General features: G+C 33.7%; 1 protein-coding gene across 1 annotated transcript in view; it reads left to right on the top strand.

Annotated features, from left to right (window-relative positions):
- The window catches only part of Lac (septate junction protein lachesin), a 63,012-nt gene that overhangs the window by 8,997 nt on the left and 34,095 nt on the right, over positions 1-19,920 (top strand). Inside the window, exons 3-4 of the mRNA XM_073955498.1 lie at positions 10,271-10,362; positions 10,427-12,129. Of these exons, the coding sequence (XP_073811599.1) occupies positions 11,574-12,129 (556 nt within the window). The 5' untranslated portion in view covers positions 10,271-10,362; positions 10,427-11,573. The remainder of the gene's footprint in view (positions 1-10,270; positions 10,363-10,426; positions 12,130-19,920) is intronic.

The following is a 19,920-nucleotide window of genomic DNA, read 5'->3' on the forward strand; positions in this document are numbered from 1 at the left end:
TTATTTCGACATGTGCCCCTTTAACTAAAAAAATGGGCGGCGATTGATAACATAATGAGGGAACAACTCGAAATATTACTCTTTTGCTGAAAAAATCGCGATGTAAATGCCTGAAACATGTGGGCGCAACTTGAAATAAGTCTCTTTTGTCGATACAGAGTAGTTATTCTGAAGAGATGACAATTGACTTATCGGTATTTTTTGACGAAAGAGTAGACAAAACAATTGGAGTTTTTTACAGTAGGTGGAGTTGATTATTATGTATCGTTTTTTGATGAAAAGTGAAAATTTAAAAATTTTGAGTTACTACCCTTTTGTTCAACAGGTGCGATATGTACATCTCATGTTCATCTGATCTGATTCCCTTACTTTATAAAGAGGTAAAAGATGAAACAGTAATAAAAGTGGTGAACGACTCCCAAGGGTCCCCGTACTTCATAAAGTGGTAAAAGTTGAAAAAGTTAAAAAGTGGTGAACGACTCCCATATAAATAGTGCTGTGTTTTGGTGTTAGAGAATGCAAAAGTTGTAAAAATTGTAAAAACTTTTTAGTTCTGGAACACAACTTATATTTTTCTCCGCCTAAAGGCCTGCGTACATAAGCTGCTCTGCCTGATTGCCTTGCTTTCCTGCTTCGTTTCTGACATAATAAAAATAAAAGAATAAAGAAAGCCGAGGAAATTTCGAACTGGGTTGCCGTTTTCTTTTTTATTCTTTTATCAGAAGTAGGCAAGGCCTTTATTTAATTTTTGTCGATTTCGAGAGAGTTTTACTAGGCGTTTACACCAGACAGTTTGTCTCCAAATACAACTCTGATTTACTAACACAAACATATATTTGTCGTTTGTCTCCCAGCTGTCCATTTTTCTTTCGGATTTTTCAGAGACAGTAGGGTTAACAATTTTTTTACATTTTTGTAAAAAGAAGTGAAACGATAATTGAAATGTGTTGAAAATAAAAGAATATGAATAAAAACAAAATATGTGAAAGGGAAACAAAAAGGAATCGATGATTTTCATTCATAAGTTTACAACTGTTTTTGCATATGTCGGGACGTCTACGTCACACAGGCAAGTTTTGGGTTTTTGACAATCAATACATGAAGTCAACTGTCCTATATTGTGTAAACGCAGGGTTATTTATTTTATTAATATTATTTCACATTTTATTCTAAGAAAATCTCAATAGGCCACAATAAGTCCCTGCCCACACTAGCGTGATTTCATTGAAAAATTTCATCAAATTAGGAGATCGATCTCCCCACTAGAAACATTTTCATGATATTACCCTACTATGGAACTCGATATAGGGACGCATCATTTCATGACATTTTTTTAATGAAATCACTCTAGTGCACCGGGACTAAAACCGGATTTAGCCCATTATCAGGTTTTATTTGCTAAATCCAGCCAAAATCTACCAGATTTCCCATACAAAAATAAATCCTCCTATTGAGTGGATTTGTTTTAAATCTGGCATAAATCCTCGTATACAACTCTGTTTTTTTGCAACATGTTGCTAGAAAATACAAAAAGTTGCAACCTGGCACAAGAAACAAGGTAGATGCATCGGTGAATTGCTACACTAAAAATAATTTAAAATGTAAAAATTTGTAAACAAGGCGGAAAAATTAAATTTGTTTTGATGTACAAAGTTGATTTTAATCAACCAAGACTAATATTTATGATGTCTAAACGATAAAATAATTCGTTTATTTATTTTAGATGGCAAATTGCGATAAAATAATTCTTTATTTGCTCTTTAGTTAGCATTAGTAGCATAATGTGCTAACATTTTCAGTATTAAATAATAAATTTGTAATTTGACGTGTGTTTTTTGAGAAGAATTCAATTTACAAACAATTCTTTTAACTTTTCAAATTCGTTCAGATGGGCTGATGCATCTACCTTGGTAATTGTGCTATGAACAAAAATCAGCTGACTGCAATTGAAATCCTCCAAAATGTATATCTAAATGCAATGAGATTTGTACTGGATTTATTAAATCCAGTCGAGGATTTATGGCTAATCTAAATGAGCTATAAGTTACACAAAACGATAAAATCTTAAACTACTCTGAAGCCTAGCTTAAACTTTAACATAACCAAAAAAAAGCATAATAACAAAACAACTAAAATTATCGCTCCTCTCTAGCCTTAAACTTTGGACATAAAATTGTTTGATAAAATAGAAATTGATACAAAATAAAGCTTGCACTTGACAAACAAGTAAATTACATCAAATCGGATATCGTTCTTTCGTACCGGATTGACCCGAAACCATAGTGTTTCGGCCTCAAACTTATGTTTCTACTTAGGTTTCTATGCTGCTACAACAACAATTCGCATAAATTAAGCGGCATACAAGAGAAAACCGGCAAGTAAAAAGCTATTTATTTTAAATGTTAGTTGCTTTGTCATTATTTATTTATTTATTGAAGTATTTATTTATTAGTCCATATTTACATTAGGCAATTTTCCTTGCGGCAATTGTCAGTTTGTGGATGGGAGAGGGTATTGAGTGGCAAAGGGTTACCATATGCCCCACTTCTCTTTCCAACAAACTGACAATTGCCGCAAGGAAAATTGCCTAATATAAATATTGACTTATTATTTGAAATATTTATTTATTTGAAATTAAATATTTTTAACACTTATGCCTTCTTCATACTAAGGCTAATTCGCTCTCTATTCGTTTTTAAACCCAAATTACGATATAATTACCTCATTTTCCATACTGAATTTTGAGAACAAACAACGATTTTTGTACATTTTCAATTCAAAAATATGTGCCATCTCTAACAAATGAGAGTTTATTGAAATAAATTATGACAGGAAAAATACAAAATTTAAAAATTTATTAAAAACCCATATATTTTTAGAAAAACTGCAAAACGTGAATGAAAATTAAGCGGTTTAACGACTAGTACACATTCAAATCATAGCAAATTTTGTCTTCTCTTTCATTGCAGTTGCATTTCTTGTCCATCGTTTTAAATTCGCGTACAAATTTAGAAACAAAAATCAAATGCCTGCCAGAAAGTCTGTATACCAAAAAGTTGTTTTGGCAGGCCTCTCTCTCTCTCTCGTTAATTTTGAAAATAGAAAAATAAAAAATGTTCTGAAAACACCAAAATTTAGAGAAAAAATAGAAAAAAATGAATGAAAATAAAATTAATATATATATTATAATAATTTAATATTAAATTGATATCCGAAAGAAAGGCAAATATTTTTCAGTTTATATCAATTAATTTTACTTGTCTTTTGGCTGAAACTTTCTTTAAAATGAGTAAAGAAAAAGTATGAAAATATGAATCATATTGCTATGAATTATGTACCATGTCGTACGAACGGCTTAATTCATGTACGTAATTATGAGAGCGAACAACGTGATTCAAATGCTGGTATGAACATGGCATTATCATGTTTTGTTTACATATGTTAGTGGTACTTATTATGGGGCTTCTACACGGTATGTTTTATGCATAACTACTGTCATTTTTTACAAATTTGAATTTAGTAAAATGGTGTGAACCATACAAAAATTTCAATCCATCAAAAAACAGTGTCTGTTGCTATGCCCCATTAGTGTACGATGAGAAATAAATTTGTATGTGATTGTCCTCTATATCTTTACAACTTTAGACAATAACCTTCAGTATTAAATAGAAAATTTGTACTTTCTTAATAAATGACAAGTTACGATATTGTTTAATGTGTAAACGCATGCCCATCTCCTTTTTTCATATAATTATTGTTGACCCTTGATCACTATCTTCTATTCATGTGGTATATCTTCCATTCAAGGTATATTTCCCAAAATTTACAACTTTACAGAATTTGTCTTTCAATTCACACACATTTTGCTTATTTACATATTCCTACTTTTTGTTCCTTCAAATTGAATTTCCAACGCCCGTCTTAAGAAGCTCAATGGAACCAGTAAAGCAATTTTCAGTTTTTTTTTGTTAGAATATTTCTGTGTCATTAAAAGTGGGCATTTTTTTAATAAACCGAAATGGTAAAATGGTTGTCGCGGCTTGGAAATTAAGAAAAAATATATATAATGGATTCAAAACTTGATTTTAGCATTGAAGGTTTTGCGAAGGAGGTGGAGTTAGAAGAACAATCCTAGCTATTTGCTCGAAAAAATGGGGGAGCTACTCCCAAACATGTCACTATTTATCTGAAAGAGGAAAATAGATCAACTTGAACAATGGTTGGACAATGTAGAATAAGAATTGGATAATCTTTAGCAGTTGATTGGTGCAGAAGATTTTATGGCTCTCTAAGATTTGACTTTCCTTAATTCCGGAAAATGAATTATTTAAGAAGATTTCCAATGAAGCGAATAATTCAATGGATGTATGTTGCTATGTTCCAAATAAATTGGACGATATGGCCACGTACGAGGCCGAAGTATCGATGGAAACATTGAAGGGGATGTACTTGGAGCTCAAACAGTTGTCCCAGAAGAAACCGATATTACTTGGAAGATTTTTGTTTCAAAATTAACAGGCTATGTACAGCTAAACAATAAAGGTGATATACGATATGCTGACATCGTCCTCTACATAATTATTGCCCCGGAGAGCTTTACTGGGGAGGGAATTTATGAACATGGTTCATGCTGCGAAAACTAAACCCAGAAGGCATTGGCAAAGGTAGCAATGATATAAAGAAGAGAAATAACTTTAAGATAAGTAATAAAGAAAAAAAAAATATTGATGGCCCCGTTTGGGGAAGGTGCAAAAAAAAAACTGTGGAATACGGCAGAGTTTGGCAAGTCTAAGGTAAAAAACATAAAAAAATTTGGAGTGTCAGCAGCACTGTGAAAAGGAAACTATGTTAAACACCGAGAATGAAAGAGGTTAGTTTTGTTAAAAAAGAAAAAAAAAATGGAAGATGAAGTATGGAAAGAAATCAATGACAATCTCCAACAAATGGTAGCAGCTAGAGTAAAATGAAGTCTTTTGTATTTTTTTAATATTTATTTGCTTTGTAATAGAAGCCGATTTATACTTACAAAGAAACCACCTAAATTTTTATTTTATAACTTTTTTTATTTTATAAATTCTTTAATTTTAGTAAACACAAGAAAGTCGTATTCTAATTCAATTATGAGAACTTATGGCCCAAAGAAAAGATATATGGTGGTAGCATGACTACCAGCAATACTGATGCCACAAATGAGTTAAGGACAGCTGTAATAGCTGTAGTTCTATTATTAAAATATCCTTGTCAGCAACGTAATATAACTGAAAAGAAAGTCAAACATCGATGGTAGTAAGACCCCTAGGGTTGAATTTCTTGAATAATTTCGAGAATGGAAAACAAGGGAAAAGAAGTAAGCATTGATGAAGTAAAAATTGTAGTTAATTTATGGAAGGAAGGAAAAAGCTATCGAAATATTTTATAACTGTAGAGTAGAACATATTCGTCCATACAAACAGCGGTAAATAACTATAAAGAATCTGACATTTTTACGTCAAAGCCTAGCTCTATCAGAATGGCAGGAGCGTAACATAGTTTATATGATTAAACAAATACTAAGAAAATTGTTGAAAATATGAAAGAAACGTTACGAAGCATTATGCCAGTGGAGGACATTAAAAGCCACAGAAGAAACCAAAAATTCGTAAATTCTATGCCAAACACACTAAGTGAAATATAAAAACACTTGCACCGTTGAAGTCAAAAATCGATGGATGTGAGGATGGAAAACAAGGGCAAAGAAATCAGCGTTGATGAAAGGAAAAGTGCAGTTAAATTATGGAAAGAAGGAAAAAGCTACCGAAATATTGGTAAGACTGTAGGTACAACACCTCCTCCAGTGCAAATCCAAGAAATATATTACACGCAAAACGAAGTTCAGAACGATCTGCTTGACAATATTTTCTCAATCACGAAGATAAAAAAAACAACTCAAAGCTGTTAAGGAACACAAAGCTCCTAAAGAGGACGGAGTACCTTATGAATTGTTCATAAATACAACGGATAAATTCTTAGAGGCATTAAGGGGTCGATCATCGATAACAATTATAGTTGAGTGGCGTTGCCAATTGTCAAAATTGATTCACGTATGGCAACTCTCAACTGAAGTTGCGAATCTCAGTTGACGAAGCGGCTGTTTTTCAGCAACCACCAATTTTCAGTTGCAGTGAACATTTTCGAAGAAACAAGAAGTAAAAATAAACATTTTGTTAACAATTGTTGATTCTGTGTATCATTAATTAATTATTATAATTATAATGTATCAATATGGTGAAAATAACGACAAAGCAGCAGTTCGAAATATTAATTGATAAACTGAGTGAAAATCCAAACTTAGCCCGAGGAGTTCCGGAGTTTTGGTGAAACTAAAGCCACAGCGGATGAAGCGTGGAGGTCCATTTCGGACAGTTTAAACAGCCATGAACCTCCAACACGAACACCTGAAGAGTGGCAGAGTCTGGATTCACTTTAAAACAATGTTGAAAAAGAAAATGCCTCAAAATAAAATAAACTTCAACGACACTGGTGGTGGTCCATCACAATAAGTGAATTTATCGCCTTTGGAGCGGACAACAGCAAATCTTTTGCAAATACATTTGGTGACAAATACAGTAGGTTCAGTTTAAGTACAAATGACGAACATCCTCCATCTATATAGCAAACTACACCAGGGAATTTCGTTTTTGAATAAAAATGGTTTTTATTTTGTCTTTTTTCCTCCTCTGTCAACTTCGAAACGATCCAATTTTGGCACAATTTGTCCTCTATCAAGTGGACAATACTCTCGACAATGTAGATTGAGCCATGCAATTGTTGAAATCATTGCCATGGGACTTTTGGAAACTTCCGTCCTCCAAGAATCGCAACGCTGCGCACACTTTTAAAAGTGTGTAACTTACTTTGAAGTCATCCTTTAACGTTTCCACAATGTAAACTACGGCATCCTTTGGCAATCGAAAATAAGCCTTAAACCTGAAATAATTTACTGATTATACAGATCTTTCCATATGATCATCAGCTTACAGTGCAGATGGTAATTCCAATGGATTCGACTTGTTCCTCAAATTTCTTCTAATAGATGCAATGTCCTGTACATTTTCTTCATCATCAAAAAATAATTCCACCAAACTTATAATTTTTTGGGACAGCAAATAAAACTTGATGGGCAGGTTATATTCTAATCTTGGGTTGTTTACCAAATTTGCTCGAAAACTCAGCCAAAATACTAAAATATTGTCCAGAATACACAAAAGAGTTATCCAAAGCGCAATTATTTTTTTTCCGAATTAAATTAAGAGATAATTCTCCTTGGCCTACTCCCTAGTTGTGCGGGAGTTTAAAGCCATCACCAATTATGTAGACCTTGTCTACTTTTCTTTGTTAATCCAATCGGATTTTATTTCTTTACAAATTTTCGTTGTTTTATATAATAGTTAAGTGAATTTTGTAAAAGTCGTCTTTATAGCACTTGGAAGCTACGAAGTCTTCTTCTGCGAAGAAATCGTATATTTAGGAATAAATCCTTGATAATTAAAACACGTGGGATGCCAAGCGAGAACTTAACACCGCCATTTTGTCAATTTTTTAAGCCCGTAGGCGTGAATTCAATAGAAATTTATGCCTGTGCTGTGAGCCGTCCGAAGACAAACTGAAAGCGCAATTATTTTTAAAATGTTTTTATTTTTTTTGGCGAATAGAGGTCACAAGTTTGAAAAAATACTGATCGATAACATGTTTATCGACCACCCAGTTGAGTTGACATTAATGGTACAACATTTCGTCTCAGTCGCGCAGACAACTGACAACGCAACTTAAGTTTAGTGGCAATACAAGATAGACCCATAAGTGTATCATTCACAAACATTTTAAATGGCCATGATGACTTATATATCGCTCAAGTATTATAATCCCAATACATCAAAAAGGAGACCGAAATGAACACAGCAACTATTGAGGAGGGATATCTTTTATGAACTGCATTGCAAAACTGATAACAGGGATGTCAATCATGCAAAATAAAAAAGGTTTTTGCATTCTTTGTAGACTTCAAAGCTGCATTTAATAGAGACCCGCGGGAGACTCTTGCACTTCATAGACAATATTTACTTAAATACCAATTCAGCAGTATGGACCGGAGAAACCCTTCCACTTTTCTTCGATGCCAACTCAGGTGTTAAACAAGGATGCTTGCTTTCGCCGATTCTATTCGCGCTGTATTTGAATGACCTGCATGATGCATTGGATGGAGGTTTTTATATCGACGAAATGAACATTCGTCTATTAATGCATGCGTATGATTGTTATCCTAGCCGACAACGTCAAAATTCTAATGGATATGATTAACAACCTGGCTACATACTGTGAAAGATCGGGAATGCAAGTCAACGAATCAAAGTCAGAAATAACGGTGTTTCGCAAAGGATGTAGGATAGCGGCAAATGAAACATGCTTTTACAATGGAGTAACAATAAAGGCCACGACACATAAGAAGTATGGCATTCTTGCTTAAGTCATATCTGATAAAAGACTAAAGACCAAGTTCGACCTAATAAAAAGATTTGAGAATCACATTTGAATTAGGTCGAACTTGGTCTTTAGTCATTTACCAGATATGACATAAGCAAGAATGCCATGCTTCTTATGTGTCGAGGCCTTTAGAGTCGTAAACGAGTACAATTACCTAGGAATTGTGCCGACCCCGAAATTATCTTTTGCAAAACATATATTAATGAAAAATGAGGCAGCTAAATGTTGTCTTAATGCCACATGGAGCAGCTTCATATCTATACCAAAAATCTCATTAAAAGCCAAATGGAAAATGTTTCAAGCGGTATGTAGCGCTATTCAAAGTTTTGGTTCGCTGGTGTGGGGAAATCAACACTCTGGCGAAGTTGAAAATCTTTACAGATATTACATCAAACGCATCCTTCAGCTACCAGAAAATACTAGCTCTTACATTTTAACTTTGGAAACCGGGTACCAACCAGAATACACATCGTCAACCCTCAAAGGGTTACGTCTTTGGGCATTTCAGTAGACGATATATACATATTTTCTTCACCTCAAATATGTAGCTAAAACTCTTTTTGGAAAGAAGCAAAGAAGATTACGAGGGTTAATATTTTATGGTTTAAGCATTTCAAAGATCAACTGGACTTCTACAGAATAGAGAGTCAAAATATTATCCGAAGCAAGGAATGCTGGTATATTGCTAGTCAACGATTAATGGAGGAACTAATAATGGCTAACTATAATGCGAATCTACAGAATTCACAGGCAAGTGAACAACGAATTTACAAAGTTCTAAATCCAAGGGTTGGAGGTAGCTACAATTACAGTCAAAATCAAATAATAATAATGAGGTCCAGAGCGGGGATACTCAGCCCAACGGGAAAGTAGAAGCAATGGTAAACGAGAAGGTAATGCAGAAATACTATGGTTTATTGATTCCAGAATACATTATTGTTAACACGGAACATGTCCTAGGAAAATAATGCATTCTTTTTTTGAGTCCAGAAGAAACGAATGTGTAATCTACGAATTGTCTGTATACTGATTCCATTACCATTGGATTTGGGAATATAGGAGGTAATTAATGCGCATTTTTTGGTCAATTGCATCCCTTTCTCGATTACAAAGGTAATACATTTTCCCATTTTCCCACTGGGAGTTTAAACAACTACAGACAAGAGCGGAGTAATATGTACTCAGTATGTAACCTGAGAGAAGAGGAAACATCACAACACTTCATTGGAAGGAATCCAATATTTTCTAGCATTAGAGTAAGATGTTTCAAGAAAAGTGTGCTATCGGAAGACGATATTATAAATATATTAAATGGTGGGGAATGGAACAATCTAGTCCAACTATATATAAGACAGGCGTCGATGTATGGACAATGGCTAATAAGCGAATTTAGTTATTAATACCATAATAACCAAACCATGCCGTATAACTTTATTTTATCAACACAACTTAAAATATAATTCATACAACTAACAATCACATTTGTAACATTTTCATTGAAAAAATAAAGTATTTGAATTGAATTGAAAACAAAGCCAAACATTGATAGAAGAGAGATCCGAGGGTTGAATGGCTGCAAAAGATCTTGGGTGTCGTAACTTGTCGTGGTCAAAGTAGAACGATCTTGAAACAATCATATATATTTTTACATGGTCGTACGTTGAAACCATAGTATTATCCCCAAATTTGTGCTGTAAGTAAAGGAATATCAAATTGGGAATATCATATTTTGGTTTTTGATCCTTTCCAGATAGATATCTTTATAATTTATCAGTAGTAAGGAATTGATGGATTACCGAAACGGAAGCCCAGCTTAAGTTTCAACTGCACAGAAACCGGCGGGTAGGTATACAACATTTAAATCCGTTAATATTTTTATGACTTGCTGCGTTTTTGTTTTGTTTAGTTGTTGCCTTAACAAGTGTTAAAGATCCCTGGAAATCCTATTAATAACACTTTAAACCATGAAAACATCCTTAAATGGTATCTTAATGACTATTTGTTAACAGTGAAAAAAGCAACAACTCTATTTTAAATGCACAGCGTGTGTTTATATTGTACATTACGGAAAATAGCAACAACAGTAAATTCACATGCAACGCAAATGTACCTGTTCAAATTTAAATTATTGTTGTTTTTGTGAAATTGAAAGAAATTTTGTTGCATGGTCACTCTATGGTGGCGGTAACAGTACTACCTGTATAATTAGGAAGGCAGTCTTATAATACACACGAACGCACACACACATTCAAATTGTCCAACAGTATTAATTGAGCGCCATATTTAACAACAACAACACATCTAAATTCTCACTCGTACACAGTCACGGACGGACGTAGGCATTTGTGCCACCCAACAAAACATCAAACATAGATACGCACGCACAAACAACATTTAACATGAGCTTAGTTAAGCGACACGAACAACACAACAAATTCATTCGCTTGACGACGTTCAACGAGTAAAGACGTACGTTAGTTTTGAATAACGGTTAAAGGTTTTTGTGTGGTGTGTTGTTTGAGAAAAGCGGGAAAGGAAGGCAACAGAAGTGTGTGTTTGTGAGAGCGCGAGAATAACGAATTTGAAAAAAACCAAAGAACATAAAACCCAATAGTACGTGTGTTTCACATTTCAGTGGAGATCTCGAGTGTAAACGTGTATGTTTAAACTTGGCTTAAAACGTAAAGTGGTGCTCTTTTGTATAACAGTTTATTACTTTTTGTGAGAACGACAACGTCAAGTCACAGTAAATTAACTGAGAATCAATCAAGGAAAAGAGCAGTCCGCATACCAGTATCTACTTGACTCTTTAAGAAGCAGCAGCAGCTCTTGTGTGTACGCGACGTCGCGAAGATACAAAACAACTTGAAAAGATCAAGCCAAAGCATTAAATTATTAAGCGTTTCTTTTCCAATAAAACGACTCTAATAAAACGGGCTTAGGGTGTGGTGCAATTTTTCTTTTTGTTGTTTGCCAAAGAAAATAAATAAAAAAACAAACTAAAATTATTAAAAAATAAATTAACAAAAGACACAAACAAAATAACCACAAAAATGTCGCCGTTTAGAAGTAGAATTTTTACTGAAATATCCAGCACAATTGTTGGCCTCTTTGTAACGCTGATGTTACTCAATGGCGTCCAGGGCCAAAGAACACCAACAATTTCATATATTACACAAGAACAGATTAAGGATATTGGTGGCACAGTCGAATTCGATTGTTCAGTACAGTATGCCACCGATTATCCTGTTATATGGACCAAAAATGCTGGAGACTCGGTATTCTTGTCAACGGGTTCCACCTTGGTTATAAAAGATTCACGTTTTGCCCTGCGCTACGATCCGAATTCATCAACCTATAAGCTACAAATCAAAGATATTCAAGAGACTGATGCTGGCCAATATACCTGTCAAATTGTTATGTCTGTTACCCACAAAGTCAGTGCCAATGTTATGTTGTCCGTAAGACGTCCTCCCATTATCTCCGATAACTCAACCCAATCATTGGTGGCCAGCGAAGGAAGTGAAGTCCAAATGGAATGTTATGCCAGTGGTTATCCAACACCAACCATTAGTTGGAGACGTGAAAATAATGCTATTTTACCCACAGGTAAGTTAAAAAATTCAAAACTAAATACGAATAGAAAAAGTGGGGGAGCATACATACAAATCCAACGAAGATAATGAAAAAAAAAAACAGATGCCACATCTAGCGGAATGGATAAGCAATGTATTAGTAGGTAAATGGTGGGAACGTTACAATTCAAGCTTCAAAAGTTGAGTCACCCACTTCACGAAAAACAATAATTGCCAAGAAATTGAGAAATTCAAACTCTCATTGTTGCTATTCTCATCTTGAGAGTGGCTTGCAAACAAAAACATGGCCGAAAACTTGGTTCTCAGAGAGCTTTATAATGTGTTAAACCAGTATTTTCTTGTTAAAACCTGGCTTATACACATACACCTAACTTCGTGCACATCTCAAGTAAATAATTAAATTCTTTATCGTTATTTGTATTCAGCACACCACTTCTTTAAGATGAATGAATTATTTATTTGTTTTATTGAAACAAACAACAAGATGATAATTGCAAAAATTGACGCTTGGAAAGCAGAGAACCTAGTAAAAAGGCATTAAAAAATATTTTTAAATGAATACGCAATTTCAATTTCACCATTTCTTTGTTGTTGTGTAAACCGTATTTGTGGAAATGACGTTGTTTTCAAATGGATTTTACGGAACATTTTTGAAGATAAAAAGCCTTATAGACTATAAACTTTATACGATGATGATTAAGTGCAATATATCGATTTATTTGACATACATATATTGTATGAGAATAACTTAAATGTACTATTAGTGCCCGTTTCTGATGAAATAGATATCTTGTGGTTCAAAAAAGATTCTGTAATAGCTTTTTCAAGCGAGCATATAAAATCTAAAATATGGGTCTGCAGCACTTTTGCTATTACGAAGTCGTAACGACAGCTTTACTTTGGTCGCTAAATTACATACGATTCTTGCATCTAAAGGAACAGAACTATTATTTGGTCATGATTTTTATTCACTAGTAAACGTGGCACAATAATACAGGTACAACGGCAAAAACAGCTGATCTTCATACCAGTTGTCAAAATGCATTATTGTGAATAAAATCACATACAAAATGTAAACAAGCAATCCAAAGTAATGTATTATTGTAAGCAAATTTGACGTTTGATATGATTTGATGTAACACCATCTTATTCCAGTAAACGAAAAAACTCTCAGCACTTTAAAGTTTTTTGCAATAACTAATAGTACGTTTAGACTCGCAATCCACTCGATTTCAAGTGTCAATTCCATAGCGTATATGTCAAATCAAATCGTGTTGATTTAAACCATTGATTTTTTTGACGTATACACTATGAAATTGACATTTGAAATCGAATGGATTAAAAAATCTATACGTACTAGATTTCTCAAACTATGTTTTAACTAAAGGGTTTGATGTGTGGCCAAGTCCCTTTATCATTTGATTGATGTATTTGCTGTTAGATTCTGACATGAATTTCTCCCATTCCCATGTGTAAATAGAGGGCTGTTTGGCAGTTAAGTTCTGTTTCTTGTCCTAGCAATATGTCTAGACTAAACAACGCAAAAAATTTCCCTTTTTAAAAGGTTTTCATCACATCAAAAATTATTAAATTTTTGGAAAAATTAACCAACTTGGAAAGCGTTCCCTTCGGATAGCATATGAAAGAAGTTCATAACTTTTACTACTTCAGCTACTTTTAACATTTTGAAAAGTGAAAGGAACAGACCATATATTTTGAGTTAATGGTTTGATGTGTGGCCAAGCACCTTTTTCATTTGATTAATGTGTTGACAGTGAGAATATGGCATTAATTTCTTCCACGTGTAAGTCCCAATTTACATTAGGCGAGTTTACTTGCGGCAATTGTCAGTTTGTATGTGAGAGAGGGTGCTGAGAGGCAAAGGGTTACCATATGCCTCACCTCTCTCTCCTACAAAATGACAATTGCCGCAAGTAAACTCGCCCAATGTAAATTGGGACTAAATAGGGGGGTTTATGGCAGTTAGGTTTTCTTAAGTGTCCTAGCAACATATCAAGCCCAAACAACGTTGAAACGCATTTTTATTTAACATGTTTTATAAAACATGCATTATTTAAGTTTTCAATTCCATACAATATCTGTCAAATTAATGACAAACTGCCAAAACACCTGTTTTAAGTGCAAGTGTAAAATGGGTTCAAGAAAATTTTTTTAAATGTTTCATCACATCAAACATTATTATGCTTGGTTTTCATTTACGAAATCCACTCGATTTCAACTGTCAATTCTATTGGTCAAACGTCAAATGAAATCCAATGGATTTCAGATGAGATTTCCTTTGACGTTTGAGCAATGGAATTGACAGTTGAAATTGAGTGGATTTCGTAAATGTAAACCTAGCATTACATTTTTGGAGAAATAAACCAACTTGCGAGACCACATGTTATAGGTCATTTATATATGACATCATTAGCCGGATTTAGCCAATTATTAGGTTTTATTTCCTAAATCCGGCCAAAATCTACCAGATTTCCCATACAAAAATAAATCCTCGTATTGAGTGGATTTGTTTTAAATCCGGCATAAATCCTCGTATATAACTCTGTTTTTTGCAACATGTTGCTAGAAAATACAAAAAGTTCCAAGCTGCCACAAGAAACAAGGTAGATGCATCGGTAAATTGCTACAGCAAAAATAGTTTAAAATGTCAAAATTTGTAAACAAGCCGAAAAAATTAAATTTTCTTTGATATACCAAGTTGATTTACGTTGTCTATAAAATAACGATAAAATAATTCTTTATTTGCTCATTAGTTAGCATTAGTAGCATAATGTGCTAACATTTTCAATATTAAACAATAAATTTGTAATTTGCCGTATGTTTTTTGAAACGAATTCATTTTACAACAATTTATTTTGAGTTTTCAAATTCGATCAGATGGGCTAATGCATCTACCTTGGTAATTGTGCTATGAAAAAAATCAGCTGACTGCAATTTAAATCCTCTAAAGGTATATCTAAATGCAATGAGATTTGTACTGGATTTATTAAATCGAGTTGATGATTTACGGCTAGTCTAAATGAGCTATTACATAGTTAAGCGGCTATAACAAATCTTTTGTTTCTATTGTCGTGTAAAAACAGATTTAGAAGCTTTTCAGTCATTTGCTGCAGGTTGGCTTGATTCCTGACGTTAAGCTGCGAGGTGTTCTTCAGGCGCATTTTTCACTGAAATTCCTCGTTTTTGCCGGGTTAACCAGGGGAACTTGGAGGTTCCGATTTAGAATAGGCAATTTTCCTTGTGGCAAGTCTAAGTTTGATGGAGAGGAGACGTGAGTCTCACTCACTCTCACCAAAAAAGTTACATTTGCCCCTGGAAAAATGGCCTAATTTAAATTTGGACAAAACTTTCAAACATTTCTAGGTTACTTTAACAACATGGGCCGACATCAAACCAAACCGACTTAAAGAAATTTGTCAATTGTGAAAACTAGTTTAATATCAAAAATTATTACTTTCAACATGTACACATTTACACAAATATAAACCATCATATGGTCTGTTCCTTTACTTTTGAAAATAGTAAAACCGGCAAAAGTATTAAAAGTTGTAAACTGGGAGTAGTTTGAATTGTACGGTGTCTAAAGTAAAGGAATGCTTTTCGTGTAAAAAGTTGTAAAACTTGAAGATTCTTGCACGTAAATGAACAGAGCTATAATGTTGAAATAACATTTTTCACATTATAGTCGTCCGTTAGAAAAACATGATTTCTTTTTCTACAAAACATGCCGTATCATTTTATTTTCTTTACGCAATTGCATTTTTGTTTTCATGATGATGACACCAATAAAAAAAAACTACTTCACTCACTTTTCAACGAAAAAAAATTCCCAAGAAAATAAATTAAAGCAACTGAAGCATAACAACATTTGAAAATTTTGATAATATTGTTTTTCTAATCGTTCGTCTACTGCCACCACCACCACCATGACTTAACATAAATTTGCTAATTAACTTTGGCTAAATAGGTGAACACCTTTTTAGCCGGCTACCTGTTTACCTGTTGTGTGTAGAATTCAGGCCCCCGTAACAAAACGATCAATAGGTATATCGGTATGAACAATGCAACAAAACAGTAGTGCATAATAGAATAAATAAATGTGGGAAATGGAAAATGAAAAAGAGAGCAATGAAAAACGATTAGGGGAGGGAAATGAATGTAACAAGTTGAAAAATAAAACGTTGTGTCAGTATGTGCACCTGTAACAAGAAAACTATTGTTTTCATTTCAATAATAGACAATTGGAAAAACTAAATTTGTAAATAACAGGTTGATTCGTTACGGATATTAAGTTCAGTTTTTGTGGGTAGTTTTTTTAAAATCTATATCAAATGAAACAAATTTTGATCACTTTTAAAATGTTGCTAATAGAGGTATACATTTGGAATTTCGGTTTATTTATATAAATTTATAAAGTATCTTGCCTACATTACAGCTTTTTGCCGAGTTAACCTCTTTAATGGAGATTTTTTTATAACGGATTTCCTAAATCTAGTGTAATGTAAACGTTAATATTAATTCTGACCCACATATGATATACTGCATTTAAGGTTTTTAAAAGGCTTTTACATGTCGATAAATTTCAACATAAATGTGGGAACGTAAAACCTACCTAGTGCACTTGAAGTGTTACCAGGCCACTTAAGAAAACCATAATTGTCATAAAGAGATGTGGAAAAAGATAAAAGTGGCATTTACATCAAACATTTTTTAATAAAAAAGGTTGTTTCATTTGCTGCAATATAGTTTACCGAATTTGACGTGTTGCCAGGCCTGTCATTAAACACTAATAAGGTAATACAGTGTTCACCTAGGAAAATATTGTAAAATATGGGAGGGAAATGAAATTTTAGAAACAAACGAACAACTTTATTTAGAAAGTGTTCGAATAATGAAAAATAAAGCAAAAGTAATAAAAAAATAAATTTGCTAGTTTTTTTTTTTTTTTTTGAAAGCTTACAAAGCACTCCAACAATAAAAAAAGATCTTACCATTGTTTTAGCAAAATATTTTACACATTTTGATATGTTGCCAAAAAAGATATACTTGACTTATAGCCTGTTTATATTATTGCTTTTTGCAGGTTTTAACCTTCTGTATGAGAATTTATTTGAAGTATAATCAATGGAATTGACATTTGAAACCATATGGGTTTGCTAAATCCGGCTATATATACACGTACTTGGTTTACATTTTCGAAATCCACTCGATTTCAACTGTAAATTCCATTGCTTAAACAAACGTCAAATGAAATCCAATGGATTTCGGATGAGTTTTCATGTGACGTATACGCAAAGGAATTGACAGTTGAAATCGAGTGGATTTCGTAAATGTAAACCAAGCATAAGACAATGAAATTCTCCGCCTTATTTGAACTGACAAGGCGACTTGGCAACATATCAAACCAGAAAATTTAACGGGTGATTTTATAAGTTTCGGGCGCAACACACAATCTTAACCAGTTGTTGGAATATAAAATGAACTTGAAAAGCATAAATATCCATTTTAAATTCTCAGGGGTGTCCTTTTAGGTTGTAATTCACACAGGATTATAGCTAAAGTTCGATTAAAATCACAGAATTGAATTCTTTAAAAAAATAATTCTTGTTAAACGCCATTTGACATTACAAATCCCCTTGACACTTGAATGATCCTTTTTTGTTGGTACAAATGTAAACAATTGCAAAATTTATGGCACTTTTCTACCCTCTACTCAGGCTTATTTGAAAATGAATGGAAATGAAAAGTGAATGAAGTTTGCGTGTGGGCCAGTTATCTTTTACACAAAATCAAATATGACAATACGACTGAAAACGATAAACAGCCATTAAATATGCTTGAGATTAAAGGTTTTTATAAAAAAAAGACGTGTGCCTTCTAGTCACAGGAGGAGGAGGAGGCGTACGAGGAAGTCAGTCAGTTGCTAGCTAGCAACGGCTATCCAAGAGTTTTGTTTACAAAAACTCTAATGTAAGGATGAATGGTGGGCTGGTTGAATAAATGTAAGGACTCCAGTTGTTGTTGTTGCTGCTGTTAATATTGCTCTTGCCGTTGCCATAGACAATAATCACAACAATCGAGGACTTAAATAAACTTTTGCATCCCTTTTACACCTCCCACACCCCACCTGCCATCCATCTCATACATTCAACACCCACTTTACCTTGGCCAAAGAATAACAAACCAGGACAGACAAGTTCGTTAGAGAAACAACAAAAAGTCACGCCGTGAAATTTATACTTAAATGAGAAGTTTCACACTTTGATTTCAGTGTAAGTTTGTTGTTGTCGTTGTTGACAATTCCTTTTTGTCATCAGACAGGCACGTTTGTGGTGAAATGACAGAGAATCGTGGCTGGGCTGCATTGAAGGAAGGAAGGAAACTAAGCAAACCCTTTTTCTTTGCATAGACTTCTTTGGCTCCAGACTGCATAGCTGCACACATAGGCTTTCGACTTTGTTTCTTTGCATGGAAGACAAATACCATCCCCTGGCCCCGTTCCCTTGGAAATGATGACGATATGCTTTTTAAAGGATTCGACAACTTCAGCACGCGCAATTTGCTTCCGCAATCTTGAAAATGTACTCAAGCCTTAAAGAAAAACACACAATGAATGGGTGGTGGTGATGGCATCGCTTCTTTCTTTTTTGTTTTTGCAAAAAAAAAAAAAAATACAAAAACAAAAACCATGCAAAAAAGTAGGAGAGATCACACACATATCCACATGAAGTGGTGTTTCTTTCTATTGGACTTCATTCCCTTTCTCAAGTTAGGTTTTTTATTTGAATGGTTAGTCGTTTGTCCGTTAACCCCATTCCCCTGCCGCTAGTCCAAAAATGTATACTTTTTTTGTTTTGTTGCACATGGCTGAGGACATTTGCACAGACATCACACATCATAGTCGTCGTCCTCGTTCTCGTCACATAAAACAGTTAATGCAAACAGTTTTGCAACTAATGTAAACAAATCCAAAATATGAACAAAGCCCGGCAGGACGACAACAACGACTGTGACAAAAAAAAAAAAAAAGAGTTGAAACAAAACCTCTATAACGAATCCATATCATTTACTCTCCAACAAACACTCGAACAACTCAGCAAAAAAAGGATATACTCGACTTATGTCGGCAAACAGCCTAGTATCGTGGTGTTTTTTAGGTGTTTCCAAAAACGAACACAGTGTGGGTCATAAGTGTTGAAGTAATTTTGTTAAGGTGTTTTGTAAAATAAAAATAAATGTGAAAGTGAGTTTGATATGTGGGCTGACACCTATAGAATGTAAAGTAAAACTACAAAGCCATGTTTACATTTGAGCTTTTTGTGTCTTTGAACGTTGGGAAAACATTTCAATAATCAAAAAGTTGTTACAATTTTTGCTCTGTTCCAGAACCTGCAAGAAGCTACTATTTTTTACTACGATAACATTTTTGCCTTTTACTAGGCGTTTACACAAGACAGACTGTCTGAAAATACAACTCTGATTTACTAGCACATACATACATTTGTCGTTTGTCTCCCAGCTGTCCATCATTTTTTCAGAGACAGTAGGCTTAAAAATTTTTTGACGTTTTTGTAAAAAAGAAATGAAACGATAATTGAAATGTGTTGAAAATAAAAGAATATGAACAAAAACAAAATATGTGAACGGAAAACAAAAAGATATCGACGATTTTCATTCATAATTTTACAACTGTTTTTGCAGTTGTCTGGACGGCTACGTCACATGCAAGTTTTGGGTTTTTGACAATCAATACATGAAGTTAACTGTCCTGTCATGTGTAAAC

Source organism: Musca autumnalis, unplaced genomic scaffold (genome assembly GCF_047663935.1).
Source record: "Musca autumnalis isolate F117 unplaced genomic scaffold, ASM4766393v1 scaffold_5, whole genome shotgun sequence".
Lineage (NCBI taxonomy): Eukaryota > Metazoa > Arthropoda > Insecta > Diptera > Muscidae > Musca > Musca autumnalis.